The sequence below is a fragment of the Oryctolagus cuniculus genome, chromosome 8, assembly GCF_964237555.1.
Source record: "Oryctolagus cuniculus chromosome 8, mOryCun1.1, whole genome shotgun sequence".
In the NCBI taxonomy this organism is placed as follows: Eukaryota; Metazoa; Chordata; class Mammalia; order Lagomorpha; family Leporidae; genus Oryctolagus; species Oryctolagus cuniculus.
The window spans coordinates 84,624,054-84,648,118 of NC_091439.1; the positions used below are offsets into that span (position 1 = coordinate 84,624,054).

A 24,065-nucleotide genomic window follows, 5' to 3' on the forward strand; every position below is an offset into this window, starting at 1 on the left:
TATGATGATGAAAATATGTAATATTTGCCCAATAGTTTCTGAAGATCAAACATCTTATAAAATACTTAAGGAAGAGGTTTAATTCCATCTAGTTTCTGACCCTATAAAACAGCTTCTTTTTTCTCCATGTTACAATTTGAGACTATGTCTTATAATCCAAAGCTACACAGCTTATTAGTAGTGGACCTACAATGCAAATTTAGACAATCTGACTTAAGAATTTGTGCTTTTAACCACAGTTCCAGCTACTCAAAGATGTGCTTCCCTTCAAAATATTGCTGCTTATATTGATGTTGTAGGTAACTGTATCAGAAAAAAATAATTTTTGTGGTTCTGGAAAATACTTTTGATATATACCAATGCTTTCAAAAGATAATTTATGTTCACGTAAGCAACAGACAAGTCAAATGGAATGCCTCACAGTTAAAACTAGTATTTTTGGAATCACTTAAATGGTTCTCTTCCTCTGTGATCCCTTGAACATGTTTGTATGCTGAGATTATAATGGTTAGAAAAGCAAAGGGTTTATTTCTGTATAGATTTTATAACTGCTACTTCAGAAAACTTTTTGTAGATAAATAAGCATGAAATTATCTGAACAGAGATTGAAGCTTTTGAATGCCATGCCAAATTCTGAATGGCTTCACCTTGTTGAGTTTTAGGAAACAAAGTTAACCCTGGCTTATGCAGATAGAGTGGTGACCTGAGATGTGTCATGCTTTCTGTTTGGCATTGAATTTCCTGATCATCCAAGCAATGCTTTTATTCCTTGGGGCCTTAGGTTTAGGACAGAAGTTGCCTATCTAAATGATAAGACATGTGTTATCAAGTAATAAACATATATAATTCTATTTCTGGTATATAAGAGAGTGTTTTTACCTACATTTATTCTTTAAACATGACAGTCATAATTGTTTTTGTAGTATTCGCCATATACATCTTTTTGAGCACCTTTAAAATTGTATAGTCCTTTCCAAATGATTATTCTAGTCAAGTAGTGGAGTGTACTGCTCATAGCCAGGCTTTGGTTTTTTGTGGACAGGTGAACCAGAGCAATTTTTCTTTCTTGCATTTTTTTGCTTGGTTGTTTCTTATCCATTTTAGCAAGGCTAGAGCATTCTGGCAAGAGGAGATAGCCAATTAAGTCAACAAACATTTATGGAACCTGCTGGACAGGATGCGAAACTCACGTCAGCTCATCTTGTTCCTTGCCACTAACTCTGATGAAAGGTTTTGAGGGGGGAGAGGTTGAGCAGAAGTCAGCATCAGTGCAGCTATTGAGATCAGGGCTATACATGGAAATGAAAATTGGATGGTTTTTTGGTTGAATTAATTACAATGTCATGTAAGGACTGAATTGCCTGGTTTAATTATCTGGTTGAGCGAATTAATTTTGTAATTAAATATCTCCCCTTTATAAAATATAGCAAATAGTAAAAGCATATTTAGCTTAAACTTTTGATATCCCATATAATTCTTCAGCATTGCTCAAGTCCTATGAGCCATAGCCAATTAAAAAAGTCCTTGAAATGCATTAACATCCATGATTTCAACTGGATGTTAGCAGTAAGTGGTTTTGATGGAATAAAATTTAGCTGTAATGGGAATTTATTAAAATGCATATCTAATCTGTAGAATTTGGAGGTTTTTTTTCTTACTGGAATATAAATCCTATCAGATTAAGTGTCTTTCCTCTTCTCTACATTCTGATGCGCTGGCAGATCTGTTGAATGAATGAATGGGCAGAGATGACTCAGAGCTGTTTAGAAAGAGGTGGATTCTTTAGGAAAAGAGACTTTGCCTCACCTTTTCTTCTTCCTCTCAGAATTTAGATATATTTTGCTTACAATCTGGGTTGGGTAAGGTTTTGTTTATGCTTGTTTGAAGGGATGGGAGAAGAATATTAATAAGGCAAAAGAACTATGAGAAGGTAATCTGGAGTTCTCCATTCTTTGCCTAGGTACACCTAAGTGCTAAGCACTTTTCTTAGCCTCTTAACATTTATAATTCGTATATGGGGTCTTCAAAAACTTCATGGAAAACATGTGTAACGGGAAAAACTATGCATGAATTTCAGAATTTTTCACCAAAGTAAATGCACATTTCAATTCCATTTTCACAAACTTTTCAAAGGACCTTTGTATGCATTACATTTGAATGAATAGTGGTGGAAGCACTGGGAAGAAACTCGTCAGTCATCCAGCCATTAACTAGAGCCATGGCTCAGAGCCAGGCAGTCGACTCCGGGGCAATTCTCAGTTATCACAAGTTGCTCTGCCTTCGCGTTGAACAATTCTGCTGTGATTTCAAGACACACAGTGATTGTTGGGCTTCTGGTAAAAGAGAGTTTTATGCCGTACCCTTTTGATAGGGTAGAATGAACTTCAAATAAAACGCTTGCCACCCACTGCTTCAGGAAGGATTCTGTTACAATGGTGACCATACACGCAAGTGTTAATAATGGCTAATACTTACATAGCACATCCTATGTGCTAGCCATTCCTACCTAAGTTAATTTATTTAATTCTCACAAAGACTTTATAAAGTGGGAATAGTAATTATTATTATCTCCATTATTGATATGGAACTCCAGGCAGAAAAGGTGATATTCTCTAAGTGACCCAGCTAATAAGGAGTAAGTAGAAGAGCTAAATTTAGGCTGGTGCCTCGGCTCACTAGGTTAATCCTCTGCCTGTGGCACCGGCACTCTGGGTTCTGGTCCCAGTTGGGGTGCCGGATTCTGTCCCGGTTGCCCTCTTCCAGTCAAGCTGTCTGCTGTAGCCCGGGAAGGCAGTGGAGGATGGCCCAAGTGCTTGGGCCTTGCACCCTCATGGGAGACCAGGAGGAAGCACCTGGCTCCTGGCTTCAGATTGGCACAGTGCGCCAGCTGTAGCGGCCATTTGGGGGGGGTGAACCAATGGAAGGAAGACCTTTGTCTCTCTCTCTCTCTCTCTTACTGTCTAACTCTGCCTGTCAAATAAAAAAATAAAATAAAAGAAGAGCTAAATTTAGTCTTTACTCTGAACCACTGTATTAAAATGTGAATTATCACCTCATCTATATGTTTTTTTTTTTTTTGACAGGCAGAGTGGACAGTGAGAGAGAGAGACAGAGAGAAAGGTCTTCCTTTGCCATTGGTTCACCTTCCAATGGCCTCTGCAGTGGGCGCGCTGCGGCCAGAGCACCATGCTGATCCAAAGGCAGGAGCCAGGTACTTCTCCTGGTCTCCCATGGGGTGCAGGGCCCAAGTACTTGGGCCATCCTCCACTGCACTCCCTGGCCATAGCAGAGAGCTGGCCTGGAAGAGGGGCAACCGGGACAGAATCCGGCGCCCCGACCGGGACTAGAACCTTGTGTGCTGGCGCTGCTAGGCGGAGGATTAGCCTAGTGAGCCATGGCGCCAGCCTTCTATATGTTTTGTACACTCTTCATTTTTTTTTTTGAATTTATGGAATGCAGGCATATTCTCATTATTTTTGTTTTTCTTAAATTCTGTCAATAGAGGGTCGACTAGAGGTATTTCAAGGGGAGAAATTGCTGTCATCTATCCCTATGTGGACTACATTTGGGGAACTAGCCATTTTATACAACTGTACAAGGACTGCCTCTGTGAAAGGTAAGAGGATAAAATGCTCTATCTTAGAATTATACAATGCTAAAGGTAACCTAGCTAAGACTTAACTCTCCTGATCTAATGTATTTTTGTCAGCCATTTTGCTCAACATGCTCTTATTAATAGAAACTGCTGCACCCATGAAAGGATTTATACTGAGGCATTTGTCTAAATAACTTAAGTTAAAAATAACTTTTACATAAGAGAACTCCGTACAAATTAGGAAGACAGCCTTGAACCAAATGAATCCAACATTCACTGTATATTCTGCTACATGGACATGTGCGTAATGTTGTTTTCTAATCTCTATTTAGGTATTACATATATAAACCAGAAAATTAAATAAGCCAATGGAAAAATATAAATATCAAAAGGGATATGAATTAATGCAATGAGAATATTCATGAGTGACTTTTGGGATTAGTTTAATTGCTTCTCTTAAGGATTTCTGGTTTTATTGAATTTATTCATAGTCATCTTGAGTTTTCTTCTGAAATATTTAGATATAGCATTTCTTAATGTTTAGGACTGGATTTATATGTATTAGCATTGAGGAAGTATTTGATAAAATGTAGATTCCATGATACCACAAAAGTAAAAATAATCAGGTATTATTATAAATAATTATACACCAACAAATTTGATAAACTAGAAGAAATGGACAAATTCCTGAACAGATACACTTTACCAAGATTGAGTCATGAAGAAAAAGAATACCTAAATAGACTGATAACCAGTAATGAGATTGAATCCGTAAAAAAAAAGTCTCTGATCAAAGGGTCACTTAGGACCCACTGGCTTCACTGCCAAATTCTACAAAACATTTAAAGGAAAACTCATATCAGTTTTTCTTAAGACAGTCCAAGAAATAGAAGAGGAGAGAATTCTTCCAAATACATTCTAAGAAGCCAAAATTACCCTGATACCAAAATAAGGCAAGAATACAGCAAAAAAGAAAGCTACAGGCTAACATCCTTGGTAAACGTAGATGCAAAAGTCCTCAACAAAATACTAGCAAACAGATTCTAACAGTAAAGTAGAAAGATTATTCAGCATGATCAACTGAGATTCCTCTTAGCTCTGAAAGAATGGTTCAACATATGCAAATCGATATACATGACATACTATGTCAACAAAATGGAAGGACGAAACCCATGATCATCCTGGTACATACAGAAAAGGCATTTGATAAAATCCAGCATCCATCACTAAATTAGGTACAGAAAGAATGTATCTCAACATAATAAAGACCATACATAACAACAATTCAACAGCAATATCATACAGAAGTGGGAAAAGCTAAAGGATTCCTAAGATGTGGAGGAAGACATGGATGCTTACTTTTGCCACTTTTATTTAACATAGTACTGATAATCATAAACTGAAAAATTAGGCAAGGAGATCTCTAGCTGGCTGTCCGGCTCTGTCTTCCTCTGTCTGTCTTTCAAGTAAACAAAATCTTTCGAAAAAGAGAAGTTGCTCTCATAGAAGTTTTTTTAAAAAGTTATTTATTTATTTGAAGGGCAGAATTAGAGGGGGCAGAGAGAGAGAGAGGGGAGAGAGAGAGAGAATCTTCCATCTACTGGTTCTCTTCTCAAATGACTGCAATGGCCAGGGCTGGCTAGGCTGAAGCCAGGAGCCAGGAGCTTAATCTTGGTCTTCCACATGGCTGCAGGGAACCAAACACTTGGGCCATCTTCCATTGCCTTCCCAGGTGCATTAGCAGGGACTAGAAGTGGAGCAGCCAGGATTGGAACCAGCACCCATATGGGGATGCTAGTTCTGCAGGTGGCAGCTTAACCTGCTGTGCCACAGTGCCAGCCCCTCCCATAGAGGTTGAGAGCAGAATGGTGATTAGCAGAGGCTGGGAAGGGTAGTGGGGAGAGATGGATAGGGAAATGTTGATTAACAAGTACTAAGTTGTAGTTAGACAGGAGTCAAAAGTTCTGTTCTGTTGCAGTGTAGGGTCATCATTATAAATGAAAATGCACTGCATATGTTTCTTAAAAAAAACTGGACGAAAAGGCTTTGAATCTTTTCATTGTAAAGAAATAATACATATTTGTCAAGATAGACATCTTTACCCTTATTTGGATATTACACAATGTATACATTTGTTGAAAAATCTTAAAATTTCATATATGTGTAGAATTTTTATGTCAGTTCAAAAAATAAATAAATCATAAAAAAGTACAGATTCTCGGATTCTACCCTATATCCTGAAACAGAATCTCTGATAATGTGCTACCAAAAGCTGGGTCCATGTCGCCAGTGCCAAATCAAATAACAAGGACAAGGCTTTGCGGTAAAGGGAAGAGAACATTCATTCAATCTGTCAACAGATGAGAGGGTAGCAGACTTCCTGGGCTCAAAGACTACCGCTCTGCTGGATAAGGCTGTTTTGAGGCTTATAAAGTGGTTACAAGGAAGGGAGTGCAGGTATGGCTAAATTCATTAAAGAGCTGGTGTCAGGTGCCAAGACCTATTACTGCCGGCGCCGCGGCTCAATAGGCTAATTCTCCGCCTGCGGCACCGGCACACCGGGTTCTAGTCCCGGTCGGGGCGCCAGATTCTGTCCCTGTTGCCCCTCTTCCAGGCCAGCTGTCTGCTGTGGCCTGGGAGTGCAGTGGAGGATGGCCCAAGTGCTTGGGCCCTGCACCCCATGGGAGACCAGGAAAAGCACCTGGCTCCTGCCTTCGGATCAGCATAGTGTGCGGGCTGCAGCGCGCCCACTGCAGAGGCCATTGGAGGGTGAACCAATGGCAAAGGAAGACCTTTCTCTCTGTCTCTCTCTCTCACTGTCCACTCTGCCTGTCAAAAAACAAAACAAAACAAATCAAAACAACCCTATTACTGACTGATGGCAACACATTCCTTCTCTGTTGCTCGCAGTCCTTGAGGTCCACATGCGGTGAGTTTAGATCCTGCCTGAGCAGGTCCTGCTCAGCTAAAGAAGTTGAGATAAGGAACAAGGCAATTTATGCCTTGTGGCATGGGTGGGCAGGAAGCCCGCAGTGCAGGCCTGAAACATCACCTGCCCAGCTTTCCACTTAAGTAGTAAAAATGCTTGCTTACCTTATTTTCTACCTGGTTACAGATGGAGCTCAGTGACATGTGTTTTTATTATAATTTTAATTGTACATACTTATGGGGTATGTCATCAGTCAATAATTGTGTTCAGTGTGTGAACATCAAATCATGTTCCCATTTCTGAATCCTTAAACATTTAAAAATTGTGATTCGCCATAACTGTACATACATATGGATGTGTCAGTCCATGTAGCAGTCCATGCAGTGATCATTTCCCTCACTAGGTCAGCGCTCTGGGGTTGTAGCCTTGGAGCTCTGCTCCACTCTTTGCTCATAAATGTATAAATGTCTGTTGTGAGCTACATTCACCCCACTGTGCTGAGTAACGCCAGGAACTTATTACTTTTATCGCTGTGATTTGGTACCTGTTAAGGGATCTGTATTTTTAACAAGAATATTAAGAGACCTCTAATTGACTCTAAAGTTTGGTAAATCAGAGCTTTGTAGACTCTCATTACTCCACCCCCCCCTTTTTTTTGAAAATCTTATAACTGAAATTTCATCTAGATTTTTGATTAAAGCTTCACTCTGCTACACTTCATTTTAAAATTCTGTTTGCCTTTTATGTGTTTCCTATATTCTCAAAGACTTTCTTCCTTACTCTCTTTAAAATTATTTGTATACATTTTATACGAAGTGGCCATGAAGATCCTTAAAATATATTGACTCTTTAGTAGCCATGCCCAAATAACATAAAAAGATCCGCACCCAGACACATACACAGAGATATCTTTCAATTACCTGCATGTGAATTCTGAACTCTGGCTTACCTACTGGCTGCCTGCCTTTCTCTTTGATCATGGCTGTAGCTCCTACTTGGGAATTGTAAACTAATTTTAATATCACCCTAACCAAAACATAATTAGGAAGAAATCTTGTGCTACCCACTTCCAAATCATGACTCATTTCAAAGCCAAAATGATTTATAAATTACTATTCATTTTACCGTCTCCTTCCATTTGCTGTTTAAATAATACACTTCCCGAGAAATATCAGTATCTGGGAACATAGAGCAAATGCATGGATTGTTTTTGGATTGCTTTCTTCGAGTGGTGCTAAACAATATTTTATTGTTTTGTTGCTTTTTTAAAGCTATTACCAATGTGAAAACATGGGCTCTAGATCGAGAAGTTTTCCAGAATATAATGAGGAGGACAGCCCAAGCCAGAGACGAGCAGTACAGAAACTTCCTCAGAAGGTAGGAACACACTGGAGTGAAGTGCAGACGATGGCGTAGCCATGTCGTGGATATGTTGATTTTATCAGAAAAATTATTTTACTAGGACCCTCTCTCATTTAGGCATTTACCATGGGATTAAGTCAAAGAAGCAATAAGGATTCCTTTACAGTAAATGCTACTACACATTAAAAATTATATTTAATTCCCACTAGCCCTGTGCACTGATTTATTTCTCCTTCTAATCTTTGCCTTGTATTGTAGGAGCCAAAATGTATAGTCTGGAAAGATTTGTAAATTCCTAAAATATTTGCCTCAGTTGCTCCCCTGGCTTTGAATGACATTTGAAATTTGAAGGATATAGCAAAAGATAATCTTTCTAATAATGCTTTGACTAGAATAATATTAAACTTAATTTATTATATTATCCTTATTTGCTTTACCTAAGACACTCTTCTTTGCATAGCTATACCATCTTCCAGATTATTATTAATAGTAGCAAATTATGGAAAATGTTACCATACCTGTCCTGATGACATGGATTCTTGGAACACACTTAGGTGTGACCAGTTCTTCCATCACCAACTTTAATTTATCAATTTATAGAGAAGCAAATGTTTACGTAACCAAAAAAGTCTTTTCCATGTAAACATTTTTTTGAGCATATGAATTCCTTATTTAAACTATTTTTGTAACTTTGGTAGGAGCTTTGACAGTCTCTGAAGCTGCAATATATACTGTCATGAAATGTTATTTTTGATAAATGGTAATAATAATAATAATATATCATGTGTTTTCCTAAAAATAAATTCTAGGTTCTTCTTAAGTATAGTATAGTGATTTTATCTTGCACACAAGCCCGTGATACTGATGTTTTTAGGGCTGTCCAGTACCTAGCCTGTAATGAGGACTCAGTAACCATTGAATGAACACATTGTTAATCAGTATAGCATTGCAGCTGTTACAGTCTCCCATATAAAATCTTGCTGGTTTGTTCTTCCAGAGGCAATAATGACTCCTGGCAGAGAGCTGCCATAATGACAAGCAGGTGCCTTACCTATAAGCCAGCCAGTGTCTTAGCCAGCATAATATGGGGTCTAACTGAACATAGGTGGTCTCAGAATCCCACAACTGTGCAATTGGATCACCATTTCAAACTGATAAGTCACATTTATTCAAAGACCAAAGAGAGACAAGTAAATGAACCAGTGCTCATATGCTATGTCTGAAATAAAGCCTGAAATGTGTTCTGTCTTAGTGCAAGGAGCTCTGAAAATCTACTAGCACATATCCCTTCTTTCTTTTTTCTTCTCTGCCTTCTTTTTTGTTATTTCATTCATTCCTTCAAAAATACTAGTTGCCAGGTGCTAAGTATTGTGGTGAATAAGACACACCTGATCCCTGTCTTCATCGAGGAGAGACAAAAGATTTTTCTTCTTATTTCTTTCTCCAGTCATCCCCAAAGAAGACAGATGGTCTAGACTAGATGATGAGCACACGTTAATCAATGATAAGTGATGGTTACGCTTCTACCATTTGATCAATAGGCAGATGTACTACGGCAATACATTTTTTTGTTTCATAATGTACAGTAAATTCTCCTTCTATTTACATTTTATTTGAAATATGTGATGTATGAATATGTTGTATATACAGAAGTTATAAACAAACTAAATACCCATGAAGATACTACCCGACCTAAAGAATGGAAAGTGAGCACTTATGAGATTTCCAGCCTCCTGCCCCAGTCCCTCCTTGGCAGTGGTGTACATTCTGTGGTACAGCAGTCATTCCTTGGTAGTCTTGATAATTTTGCCTATAACTTGATTTGCATTATTTGTGAATTTTATAAAGATAGTGTTATTTTTGCCACTCGTTTTTTTACTCCATGTTTTTTTCCAAGAACCTCTCATGTTTGTTAGTTCAGGCATTTCTGCTATTGCAGGGCTGCATCACCTGACTACTTTTTCTGTCCTCCTCCTATAGAGCTTGTTTAGCGTTTTCAGCTGCAAATAACTTTGAAGCAAACATTCTTGTACCTGTTCCTGACCATGCGCCTCCAGGTGCATTTGAGTGAGAGTCAGCCTAGAGCTCTCTGCCTTTTCATTTACTTTTAGAGCGACATCGTTTTTCCCTTACGGGGTGTCAGATTTTAGATAGTAAGGAAGTGTTTATCTTACGAAGTTATATTGGTGGATCTGAATAAAAATGGGTAAAGTAGAAGAGGAATTTTGTTTAAGAGAATCATTTAATCATATTGATTGGTTGATCATACTCAGTGGAATTTCTACTTTTTTTAAATAATAGTTTTCATTTTCTATTTCATTCTCTGTATGTTATTATTATATGTTCAATGTGTTCTGATTACATGCTTCTGGCTGCTATTAATTTTACAAGACAGTAGAATGTGACCCATAATCAAAGATCATTTCAATGTTAATTCCATGTTTCCTCTGGATTCAGTCTTTGCTTAATTCAAAGATTTGGATGAAATTTGATCCTCACCCAAGCCAACAGAAAAGATACAGAGATGGGGAGAGGAACACACTTCCAGGTGTGATTCACTTTGAAAACCAACGACAAATGTACAATTTTCCCCCAATAGAGACACAAAGTGGTCTTCTTTCCTTTATGACATGTTACTATTTTCATTTATTTACCTGTTTTAAATGTCTGTGATTATATATATAATTTTTAGTATATGAAATTTAGCTACACAAGTGTTTCCTGTTATTTGAAAGATTAATGTACATTATATTTTAAGATGAATATAGAAATTTCAGAATCTACATACAATCTATGTATATATTTATACAGGGAGATAATTTTAAAAAAAGGTTTCTTTTTAATTTTGAAGTGTATCCTTGCTGAAGAACTTACCTGAAGATAAATTAACCAAGATCATCGACTGCTTGGAAGTGGTAAGAGATTGTAAAATAAAAAATAAAATTCATTAGAAGATTCTAGAATCTAGTATTATTAGCAATGTAAATGAATAAAAAGGAAAAGATAGTAGATCATCAGTCTGCAGAAATCAGGAGCCTTTTTCATTGTGGCAAAACATAGGCCAACTTATGTTGATTAAGGGGCTGGGAAAGGTGTACACTCTATTGAAATGTATTAAAATGGATTTTATTTGCATGTGTAAAGTGAAATTTGATTTACATATTTTAATCTTTTAGCATATTTTATAAAAGTAATTTGTCTTACTTGAGGCGTTTGGTTTTCTGCAATTAACATCACAATCCCATACAGAGTTTCATAGCATAAAGGAGTCAATGAGGCAGAGTTGGGAAATGTAGCAGAGAAAGGGGTGTGTTGGTGACACGCTTCGCTTCTGAATTGGACTGTGAAGTGCTCTGTACGTGAACTCTCTAGGCCGTGAAAATGCTTCCTAAGAAACCTGTACTTAAGAAGCACTGTACCTATTTTAACATCTAGGGGAAAACAGGATATTGAAATGTGTTCAAAAACTCATTTTAGGCATCACCCAGATGGTTGGTTTGGTTGGTTCAAGTCCAAGACTAGGCAAGTTCTATGAATAATGCTCTTATGACATGTACCTTGGATTCTAGTGATACACATTTTATGAAAACCTCTTCAGATTTCAGAGATTAAAATTCAAAGCAAATAGCCTTTCTAACGTTTTGGAGACTCAATTTCCTTGAATCCAAAATGGCTTTCATGGAATTTAAAGGAGGTTGGGAATAGTAAAGGAATCACATGGAGATTTTAAGCTTTTATAAAGCTGTTCTCAAGCCGGCGCCGCGGCTCACTAGGCTAATCCTCCGCCTAGCGGCGCCGGCACACCGGGTTCTAGTCCCGGTTGGGGCGCCGGATTCTGTCCCGGTTGCCCCTCTTCCAGGCCAGCCCTCTGCTGTGGCCAGGGAGTGCACTGGAGGATGGCCCAGGTGCTTGGGCCCTGCACCCCATGGGAGACCAGGAAAAGCACCTGGCTCCTGGCTCCTGCCATCGGATCAGCGCGGTGCGCCGGCCGCAGCGCGCCGGCCGCGGCGGCCATTGGAGGGTGAACCAACGGCAAAGGAAAACCTTTCTCTCTGTCTCTCTCTCTCTCTCACTGTCCACTCTGCCTGTCAAAATAAAAAAAAAAAAAAAAAAAAAAAAAAAAAAAAAATAAAGCTGTTCTCAGTGGGAGGGGGAAAAAACCCTCCGAGACTGACTGTTGACAGATTCATACCTCTGTCAATCACAACATACAATGTAAACTAATATCTGTTGAGAAGGGAGCGGGGGCCATTTTATCCTTAAGTGTAAGTGACACCAGTGATGTTTCCATTTACAATTCATGGAACCCATCCAGCAGTTTATCAAGGACAGACCATGATGACACAGTGCCCGGCCCTGTGTCCCCAGGGGGTTCGGATATGAAGTCATTTTCAAGAAGTCTGTTTACCCTGCATCTCTTGGGACTTTTCTCAGTGTAACATAACCCAGTCACAGATGTTGCAAATTAATAATTCATCCTAATTTCTGAGGGCATTTTTTTAAAGTTAGTGAAGCCCTATATTTTTTGTTAACCGAGGAAATCTGTTTTTAATATAATACTAATAGAGTAGATTCACCAGAGGGGAATTCCATGCTGACAGAAAATATGAAAATTTAGCATCATTAAAAATAAATGGTAAATTAGACATATTTATAGCAACTACAGGCAATAGCTACAGAATACATAGATGGGGCCTCAGATCCCGCATTAATTAACACACAATTTGAGTTTGAAAAGTCTCATCTTTTCAAACACCCTGGCAAAGTTTTAGGCTATCTCAGTATTTGCAGACAGCACAGTTAATAAAGGGCTCTTTATTCATACCTAGCAAACAAATGTGTCTCTGTAATGTGTGCAAATTCTCAAACGTGAAAGTGATTAGCAAGGGAGTAATGGATCTATTTAGCTCTAAGAAAACACACGACTTAGCAGCATAGCTTGGACTAATGACCCATCAACAGGGTCCTGACAACACCAGTCCCTAAGGCACCAGAGCTATGACAGCGCCCCCGCTGAGTTCCAGGGCTGGCTGTCCCACACACTGGCTTCATAATCTGTGGGAAAAACAGACTGGATCTGTCATACTGCTTAGAGGTGGATTTGGGAGCTTTCTTGGAGTGTGAGGAGGGGGTGGGAGTTGAAGGGGGTGCAGAGTTTCCCATCACAAAGCATTCGGCCCTGATGTGTTTCTGAAGACTTAGACTGGGGACTTCCTACACCACATGGCCATGGCCGTGTGGAGCTCCAGTGGTAGAATTTGCTTTAGCTTAAATCATGAGAACGTTGACTTCTAGAGGCAGCTGTTGACTTTAAGCCTATTCTTGCATTCTGATGAGAAAGTGAGTGTGGGAATAATACCAACATTCTCACCGTGTGCTTTCAGAGTTAACTAATGGGGGCCTGTGTTGTGGCCTAGGGATTACGCCACCTGCTGTGATCCTGGCATTCCATATGGGCACAGGTTCCCATTCCAACTGTTCCACTCTTCATCCAGCTCCTGGATGAAGCTCCTGGCTCCTGGATTCATCCTGGTCCAGCCTAGGCCATTGAGGCCATTTGGGGACTGAACCAGTGGATGGAAGCTCTCTTTCTCTCTCTCTTGTGTGTGTGTGTGTGTGTGTGTGTGTGTCTTTCCCTCTGTAACTCTGACTTTCAAATAATAAATACATCTTAAGAAAAAGACATAACAGATCCAGTTGTGCAGGACAGAAGATGGGGCGAAAGGAGTTTATGTTCCCACACACCCCACACATGGTGATGCATACAGGAAACACGGGATTTGATGGTGCTGTCCTGTGTTGCAAGCGTGTGATTAACCGTGGCATTCCCTGACTCTCACAGGATTCTGGAACTGGACCCAGTGGTGCCCTTTCACAAAGCCACGGGTGCAGTGGGGTGGAAAGTCCTCACCCTTACTCAGACCCAGCTATGTTGGTGGCCAAGCACCACCCCACACAGATTGAACCAGAAACCCCATTAAGGGCCCCCAAATTCAGATCTTAGCATGATAATGATGGGATGCTTCAGCTCCTAAAGCTTAAGAAGCACTAGTTTAGTTATGAAAAGGATGCATCTGTTTTTGCTGCAGTCTGGCTCTTAACTCAGGAATGTTCCATTTTTAATCATTCTTTTAAAGTTTAATTTCTTTTTCTAATTACTTCTTCTTACTAATGGCTGCATAAGACAAAGAAGTTGTGTCATTTTAATGATGACATCCAGAGCCCTAAGAAAGTCGAGATAATTGTGAATTTTGACAGTTTATGATCCAGTGAATGATAGGTGGGACAGCTGGTGTTGTAGAAAGTTTACCAACCCAAGTCTGGAGAATAAGGTGTGGTTCTACCTCCATCACCACCTGCTGTCAGTTAATTGTGGTGGACATTGGAGTTTCCCCAACCACAAAATATAGGTAGTCTGCCACCTCATTGGTATTTAAATTGGTAGAATTCTATAGAGTTGGTACATCCAAAAGGGGAGTAAGCAATTTTGATTTTCCTTTTGTAGGATATGGTTCCTTGAACAAAACCAACCAGGTACTAAATCATGCCTGAGTTGTTGACAGCATTCATCTGATCCAGATGTGTTGCTTGAAAATTTCTAAGACGTTTTAAGTATGGTACCTGGAGAACACCCCCCCACACACACACACACATACACACACACACACACACACACACCTGGTAACAACCCAAAAAAACTATAAAATTTTTAAACAAACGTGAGTACATAGGCACATGGGACATGGAAGGGTGTGTGTGTTGGTGTATTGTGCATTAGTTGTATATCATCCATACTTTCTAATGGCAGGTCTGGTCACACACTGAAGACTAAGGAAATCGCAGGCTTGCTCCTTTGTGTTTCCCTCCATCACCTTGGAATCTCCTTTGGTTTTTATAGGCTCCTTACAGGTGCACAGGGTCCGGCATTTCCCAGGTTATCACTGAATTCTTATTTGCCCCTCTTGCCATTTACCAAATAAACCCTCTTAAATCTTCTAGATATCTTCTTTTCTTTCTACTTTTTAAATATTTATTTATTTGAGAGACAGGGTGACAGACAGCCAGAGAAAGAGAAAGACAGAGTTACAGACAGAACTCTCATTTGTTGTTTCACTCCTCACATGTTTACCATGGCTGGTCTGGGTCAGGCTGAGACTGGGAGCTGAGCAGTCAATCCAAGCCTCCCATGTGGTTGGCAAGGACCCAAGTAATAGAGCCATCACCTGCTGCCTCTCAGGTTCCACATCAGAAGGAAGCTAGAAGTGGGAGCAGAGGTCAAATGTCTGCTCCTAAACATCTTCTTTGAAAACATCTTTCTCAGACTGTAGATGACAACTCATTACTAGGTCACAAAACTGATTTAGAGAAACATTTTCAAAAAATCTAAGTAGGAAGCATTATTTTGGAAAATATGCTTTCATTTTCTAGAAATATCTGTATGTGTGCATGTTCTTGTATGTGTTTTGGGTATAAATGTCATATGTATTTCTTACTGTAGTTCAAAGTGAAAAAATGCATGAGAATCATCACTCTACAAGTTAGGGTCTATGGCTTCTTGCTTCTCTCAGAGACCCCTTTGCAATGTAGCCACAGGACAATAACCACACTGTTTGTATTTCTCTTTTTGGTCTCGCTGACCACCCTGACTCAATTGGCTGCCTTCCCCAGTTGACAAACACTGGGTAGTCTAGCATCACAGCCAGGACTCACCACTATATATTTTTGGTCTGACCTATTTCCACAGTCTTTTCTGATCTATGAAGTTACTGTCAACACACTGGGAGGTATTATTTATCTTCCTTCCATGGTTTGGGGTGACAAAGAATCATCCCTGGGAAAAATACCACTAGGAAGGCTGTCCCTAAGAAATAACAAAGCTCTTTCTCAGTGTCCTCTTTCAGGATTTCTCCCCTTGAATGAATCTCATGGACAGGAATTAGGGGCCACAACTCTGTACACAGAGAACAGCCTCGCAGCGCTGGAGCAATTCTCCATATTCCTCTGTTGCTTGTGAATGCTAGGGACTGAGACCAGGGTGGGAACAGGAAGGAGCTGGGGGCAGATTCCCTGAGGCAGGAACATCTAACGTGACCCCAGCAGTTTTAGCAAAGATGTAATGAGGACACCTAGACCGTAGTTTTGTGGCTACTCCTTAAGGATCATAATCATGTCTGCAATGAAATCAAACTTGTATATTGTGAAGATTTTTAATAAAATGGGAAAGAATGAAGAGTTGGGGTAATCAAATCTTGATGCAAAAAAACTCAAAATATTATTGTTTGAATAAAGTAGAAGTTTGCTCCCACTGACCTAACAGTCCAGGAAAGATGATCCTGATTGGCGCCACACAGACACTCAGGAAGCCAAGCTGATGGCTTTTTTGCCCTTTCAGCATGGTTTTCCAGATCGCTCTGGTCCATGTCACTCCAATTTGGAAAAATATGTGAAGATATGTTTGCAAAAGTGTTCATGGGCCTGGCCTGGCACACGTCAGTTCTGGTCAGATTCTTTAGATAGGTGTTAATCACATGGTTGCCACTGGGAGACCGTAGAATGTGATCTACCTGGATAGCTGTATGACCCGTGGAAGGCTTGCATGACCAGCTTGTAGCCTCTGATACAGGAGCTCACGCTTAGCACATGCCTAGTACATACCAACAGCACCACTGGGTACTTTAGCTACACTCTCTTATCTGCTCCTCAAACAATATGAGGTGTGGTAGGCAATGCAACCTTAATTATATGCAACAGAAAACTGAGGTCTAGAAGATACAACAGCTAAGCAAATCTTTATCATTCTGTCCTTAATATGGCAATCATTAATCTTTTACTGTGCTAGAGATGCCCTTGGTGCCTTGGAAGACACTGTCTTTGATTGGCTTGTCGTGGTAGGGACAATTGTCCTTACAAGGTTCCAGATCCTAATTCTTATATTGTGTGACTATGTTGTTGTGTGGTACAGGGAACTCTGCAGAGGTGCTGAGGGTTTGGGACATTAAAATAGGAGATTATCTTGGATTGGTGAGGTGGGCTGAACGTAATTACAACAAGCCCTTAGAAGCAGAGAATTTTCATTGGTTGGAGTCAGAGCAGTGGAGCAGAAGTAGAAAGCAGGGAAACTCTGAGGGTAAGAATTTTTAAAAAAAAATTTTTTTTTTTTTTTTTGACAGGCAGAGTGAACAGTGAGAGAGAGAGACAGAGAGAAAGGTCTTCCTTTGCCGTTGGTTCACCCTCCAATGGCTGCCGCGGCCGGCGCACCGCGCTGATCCGATGGCAGGAGCCAGGAGCCAGGTGCTTTTCCTGGTCTCCCATGGGGTGCAGGGCCCAAGCACCTGGGCCATCCTCCACTGCACTCCCTGGCCACAGCAGAGAGCTGGCCTGGAAGAGGGGCAACCGGGACAGAATCCGGCGCCCCAACCGGGACTAGAACCTGGTGTGCCGGCGCCGCTAGGCGGAGGATTAGCCTAGTGAGCGAGGGTAAGAATTTGAAATGCCATTGCTGGCCCTAAGATGCAAGCAGCCCAGGGCAGGCACTGACAGAGGCCACCAGGAAAAGAGGTTCAGCCTTACTGAAAGGCAGTGAACAGATGAGGACTTGATCCCACAACTGAATCTTGCCAGCAACTTCTATGGTCTAGAAAGTAGACTTGCCCCAAACCTCCAGAAACACAGCCCTACTGCTGCCTTGAGTTCCGTCTTCAAACACCGTAGTAGGGAAACCTGGTTGAGTCATGGTGTGCCTGGACTTTCTGACCCACAGAAACTGAGAGATAATAAAAGGGTGGTGTTCCAAGCCACTAGTTTTATGGTTATTTGTTCCAGCAGCAATAGAAAAACCAATGCATTTCTCTAAGTCTTTGAGGGCAAATGTCCTTATTTTAATTTTATAGATTCATGGAAGTAAAATTCAATACAGAACTGGGATTTGAATCTAGCTCTGTTTGACTGCAAAGTACTTTTTACTCCCAAGATTTTATACATTCTTCCATGAGATGTTAAAATGTCTTACACATGTAGTGCTTTGCAAATAAAAGGTATAGTTATTAGACAAAGTAATATTTATTCTATAAGTTTAAGAAGTCTTTGAGATTAAATATCCATGAAAATATCAGAAAACAACAGACATAATAGTTTAGTTTGGCATTTATTTTGCACCCCAAAAGAAAAATAAAAGCTGTTATGTTATTAATTATGCCTCTAAGAATATTAAACAGTCCATTTTTGTTTGTGTAAATAATTAAGAGATCCATTTTAGTTCCATGACTTTGAGACAAGATCAAATTAAGGCAAAGTAGAGACAGACAGTTTAATCCATCTTGGTTTTCTAAGATAGTGAATTGCTCTTTTGGTCTGACAGGTGGATAAATTGCTTTCTGCTGCCCAGGGATTAGCTAATCACACAAAAATATAAGAAAGAAATGTTTATTAATACATACAAAGGCATGATAATTTGAAATTTCATGAGAATAAACCTACACTTAGAAGAATTGGTATGCAAATAATTCTAATGTAGCCCTTTTATAACAAGTCTTTGGAATTGACACATATGACCAAGCTATTTAGTGTGTGCATAGAATCTTCCTAGTTGTAGATCTTCAAGGAATGAGAATTTAAGACCAATATTCTTTTTTTTTTTGAGACCAATATTCTTAACAACACCTAGGGATGGATGGTATTTGTATTTTATTTTATAATTGTTTGTCTTTTCTAACTCTAGAGGCAACTTTCAGACTATTGCTAATTGCAAAACAGTTTATAGCTGGATGATTTAGGTGCAGGTCACCTGCATTTTAGTGATTAGCTTGCTGCCATTTCACTTCATGTCTTAGGTCCCCGTTCCTGAAATTGAATGTTTCCAGGGAAAAAAACATAAGTGTAAATAATAAAGCAAAAGCCTCCTTGCCTTTCCACAGTTTATGACTGCAATATAAGAAAAACTCACAGTTAAAACAAACAGAAAATGAAAGAAACATGTGTGGAACACTCATTTCACAGACACAGGTGTCCTGTTGCCTTTATGCCCTCAGTTGGGTGTCTCCACTTGATCTAACCTTTACTTTCTATCTTGTCCCAACAGGAATACTACGACAAAGGAGATTACATCATTAGAGAGGGTGAGGAGGGAAGTACCTTTTTCATTTTGGCAAAAGGAAAGGTAAATATTAATCAAACCTGACTTATAATAAATTGGGAAAGTTTGTTATTTTTTATAAATGAAATAATATTCTGTATTGTAGCATAAGACTTCCTCTGTACTGAACAAGTAAGGGAGCATGTACTAAAAGTCCTGTAGGATTCTGTCTGAATCTTGAGTTTGGGGGACAAGCCACAGATTGTGAGGGGTTCCGTCTAAGCCAGTGACTTCACTGTGAAGTTCCATTGACTTAGTGAAGTCAGGTCCCTTGACTTTCTTTGTACCTAGCTTCTTTGTGTATAACATAGCTAGATTTATTCTAAGATTCCTACTTGTTATGTGTATGTGATCCTCCATTGGCTCAAGATCCTAAGAACATTTTCCCATCCAATATTTGTGACAAGCAGCAGATGGAAGAGAATGAACTCAGCCATGGAGGCCAGCGATGGTCAGGCATCAAGTTTTGAATCCAGTATGGCCCACAACTTCCAATTCATGCACAAGAGCTTAAGTTGATTAAGATGCCCAAACTTTACAGTGTAGGTAATAGGTAATAAGTAGATCTTTTTAACTAAATGTTCAGTGGACAATATGTTGCCATGTGTTTCTGTGTTGACCATTAGCAGTGTTCCTCAGATGTAAAAGCACTTGTGAAATATTGAAGGAAAGAGGCAAATTCCTAAGCACAGGCGTCTGTACACTGTTGGATTTTTAGTGTGTTCCTTCTTCCCTGGAAGGGGTTATCATCGGAGAGCCAGGCACTGCCCTTTGTAAACTGGCTTCTGGTTGAACTTTAAACGGGGCCCCCAGGGGAAGGAAACACAGGAACAGAATAGCTTCGAATCTCTGAAGTCTTCAACACTCAGAATCACTTCTTACCATTTTCCCCCAAACTGGATCTCATGCTCAGAATTCTAGCTAATTAGAATTAAAAGTCCAGCTAATGAACAAGTTGCATTCATTATTATTATTATGTTTTAAGTGTTAATTCCCCATGGCATATATGAATGCCAATCAGAGTTTCCAACCAGCGTGAAGCAACCTGTTACCATGGTGAATTGAAATATTCTAACCACTAGGAAGGAATATCTAGGTTCTTGGACCATGGATTCCCATGAAGGTTGTGACCCCTCTTCTAATCCACACTTTGCATTTGGATTTATTGGATACATAGGAGTCACCCAATCTTCATACACCAGATTTAGAACTCGATACTCAGCCTTATTCTGATTCATTTGTCAACTCAATTAGGATTTTGAAACAGCAAAAGGTTCCACAGAACTATTGTTATTTTCACCAAAAACCTATGGAAAACAATTGCTTTCTATAAATTTCTTAATGTATAAAATAAGTTTGAGAGGTAGGGTTTGAATGGATGGTCTTCCTTTTAGAATCATTGGATTATGGTAAGCCATGAGATTTCTCACAACAATTAAAATGAGCTGAGTGCCATAGCTTGATATAACTACTGCAAAATCAAAGCGAAGCCTTGTCTTTTACATTAGTCATCTAATTTATCTAAACCTGGAAGGTTTGGTTGACTAAATAGGTGTTCAGATTCTCCTTTTTCATCTCTCTTTCTCTCTCTTTCTCTCTCCCTCTCACCATCATTTAGGTAAAAGTTACACAGAGTACAGAGGGCCATGATCAGCCACAGCTGATTAAAACGCTGCAGAAAGGAGAATACTTTGGAGAGAAAGCTCTTATCAGGTGAGCTCATGAATTTCTATGGCATACTTAAGTAAAATGCTTTGACTATTTTCCATGTGAAGTCACTCATTTAGAGTTGTCAAACTGAGTTGCCAAAGTGATGGCAGCAAATATCCAGGATTAAATAAAAATTGCAAATTCATTTCTTTTTTTAAAGATTTATTTATGTACTTGAGGGGCAGAGTTACAGACAGAGGGAGAGGCCTTTTTTGTTTTTTTTTAAAGATTTACTTATTTTTTTTGAAAGGCAGAGTTACAGAGAAGCAGAGAGAGAGGGAGGTCTTCTATCCACTATTGGTTCACTTCCTAGATGGCTGCAATGGTGGAGCTGCGCCCATCTAAAGCCAAGAGCCAGGAGCCTCTTCTGGGTCTCCCACATGGGTGCAGGGACCCAAGAATTTGGACTATTATAGTAGAGAGCTGGATTGGAAGTGGAGCAGCCGGGACTAGAACTGGTGCCCATATGGAATGCTGGCACTGCAGGTGGCGGCTTTACCTGCTACTCCACAGCAACGGCCCTGCAAATTCATTTCTTAAGACAGTGTCATGCTGGAAATAAGTGTACTAATTTTGTATGGGAAATAATGGGAAAGTCTGAAGTTTGTTAGTGAAAATTAAACTAGTGTTCTATAAGAATTTTTAGTTGTAAAAAATCAGTGAGAAAGGTTGAAAATGCAAAAATTGTCCTTTTCCCTTAAGAATAAATTTTTGTATTTTGAAAGTATGAAACATTTCCCTGTTTAAAAAAGTTCCCTTGAAAATAGATATAAAATAATTACTTTACATGTTTTCAGTGAGTTTAAATCATAAAATTTAACATTTTCTTAAGAATTTTTATCAGTTTATTTTGCAAGTCTTAGAAGCAACTAAATAGAATCTATTTGAAATTTCTACCTAAACCTTCAGTCTTTTGAGGTATGAGTTTATTTACTGTTGATCCCATTCATGAAAGAAATCTTTTTAAGTGCTAATCAAATGGTCCAGAGGACACTTTGTATACTTCCTGGAACTCATAAAACCTCAACTCTGAAAAAATACATTTCCTAAATATAAATACTTTTATAAAATATCAAGTTAAGCTTTGGAATAACATGCTGTTTTGGAGCTAAGTATGTTTTTTAATGAATAGTTGAAATTATTTAAGAAATCACTTAAATGGTATGTTATGACTACATGGCTTTTATTTCAAATTTGTGCTCATAGAAAAGGAATTTTTTCTATGAAGCATCAGTTCTGGTGATTTGTATGTCAAGTTTATTAAGTACAAAACAAAGAAAAAAATTCAGAAATTTCCAAAGACAAGTTTGATTATTTAAAAGTTAGGAAACTTTTATTTTTTAAATGAAACTCAAACATCAAAACTTAATAATTAGTAAATTAAGTTATAACTTAATTAATTAAAAAGTGAAATTGGAAAGTAAGCTGAATTTTCATGTTCTAGTGGATGATGAAGTTTTTTAAATAATAAGGAAATTTCTATTATTTTATTCATTTTTATAGAACATGAGCAGCTCATTCATGCAATATAATACTGACATTCATTATCCAAGACTTCAGTGCGTTTGTTCTTAACATAAGAAGTTATTTTTCTCAGATTCTAAGCAAAGCAACTAAAACTTAGAATTGCACAGAACTTTATTTTTAAAAAATATTTAAATATGTATTTGTTTGAAAGACAGAGAGAGTGAAGGGGTGGGGAGGGAGTGGAGAGACAGAGAAATCTTCCATCTGCTTGTTCACTCTGCAAATGGACACAACAGCCAGGTCTGGGCGAAGCCAAATCCCGGATCCAGGAACTCCGTCCTGATGTTCCACATGGGTGATAGGAACCTAGTATTTCACCATCATCTATTGCCTCCCTGATGCATTAGCAGGGAGCTGGATCGGAAGTGTAGCAGCCACACTTGAGCCAACACTTCAGTATGAGTGTCTATGCTTGACCTATCTACCTCTATCTCCACCATCTGTCTCTATCTCTGTTTCTATCTCCATCATCTCCATCACCTCCATCTCCAACTCCATCATCATCTCTATCTCTTTTCACACATAAATTTAGAACAGACTATCCTGCTCTTGATGGAAACATCCATGAATCTTATGTAGTTTCAGTAGCATCTTCTCGCAAAGAGCCTGTAAACTCGGTAGGGTCTGTGCATTGTATCAGGAGCACTCTCGATGTCTGCTGGGTGGTTAGGGCACTTCCCTAGGATGGTCATGATGTGCTGCCAAATGTTCTCTGTCCCGATGCTAATGAACAACGAAGGAACAATGGTTTTCTTGATGCCATTCTTGGTGATGGTTCCTAGAGCAGTCCCAAAGGGTCCTGCTCCAGGATGTGGTTGTTATTCTTTGGTCACCCTAAATGAATCTCAGAGCACTGGGTACCACTTTGAGGTGCCTTTCTCCAGTGAGTGCATAACTAATAGAGAGAGGAAACCAATATATGTAAAGGTCTCCAGAAGAATACTTTACCTGACATGTGGCCCGTTGTTATTCTTAGGTAATTAAATCTACCATCATTGGATAATATAATTTATTGTATCTAAGATGTCAGTTCTAAGTTGTGCATTCCATTATATATCCCTGAGAAGAAAGACAATGCAGTTAATTACACAGTTACTCATTAATTCTAAGGTACATTGTGATTTCAGAGATGTTAATGGATGATATAACCTTTATGCTGCGAAATGAGAAAGTCTATCCGTATTTATTTAATACACTGGGTGATATGCTACTGGGTTTTACTCTTGGGTTTATCGTATTTTAATTATCTGTTTTCCCAACCAACTTCTCTAATCAGCTGATTCAGTTTTGCCTCTTTGCTGATTGCTGATTCTCTGTTGGATCAGGGGAGAGCTGTTTCATTGTTGCAGTCACAAGCTCAGAGCAAAATTCCACACAGAGCTGGTGTGCTTGCTTCTTTCTCTGCATTCTCAGATTCTTCGTTTCCATCTCCCTCACTGGAGAAACCTTTCAAGTGCCCCTTTTTTGGGGGGGGAAAGGGCTTGGGTACAAATTAGCATGTTATAATAAAGTATAATCTTATGAAGGTGTAAATAAATGATGGCTTTTTCCCCCAACAAATTAGTAGATTCCCTAATAAAAATGGATGCTTAATTTCTAAATGTAATGAAAATTGACTTTCCTTTTCTGTCTGCAGTGATGATGTCCGATCAGCTAACATTATTGCTGAAGAAAATGATGTCGCCTGTCTGGTTATTGACCGAGAGTGAGTATCCTGATGCTGGAGAAGGCAGGCTGCTGCCACTTTTGAAGCCTTGTTCTGCTGCTGCTCTAGGGTGCTGATCTGTTTTCTTATTCATCACCACTTGGAA

General features: G+C 39.2%; 1 protein-coding gene across 2 annotated transcripts in view; it reads left to right on the forward strand.

Moving 5' to 3' along the window:
* The window catches only part of PRKG2 (protein kinase cGMP-dependent 2), a 134,502-nt gene that overhangs the window by 56,895 nt on the left and 53,542 nt on the right, over positions 1 to 24,065 (forward strand). For both annotated transcript variants that reach the window (XM_070047976.1, XM_002717087.5), the window contains 6 exons: positions 3,503 to 3,616; positions 7,796 to 7,901; positions 10,738 to 10,801; positions 18,964 to 19,041; positions 20,636 to 20,730; positions 23,891 to 23,959. In XM_070047976.1, coding sequence (XP_069904077.1) covers positions 3,503 to 3,616; positions 7,796 to 7,901; positions 10,738 to 10,801; positions 18,964 to 19,041; positions 20,636 to 20,730; positions 23,891 to 23,959 — 526 coding nt within the window. The remainder of the gene's footprint in view (positions 1 to 3,502; positions 3,617 to 7,795; positions 7,902 to 10,737; positions 10,802 to 18,963; positions 19,042 to 20,635; positions 20,731 to 23,890; positions 23,960 to 24,065) is intronic.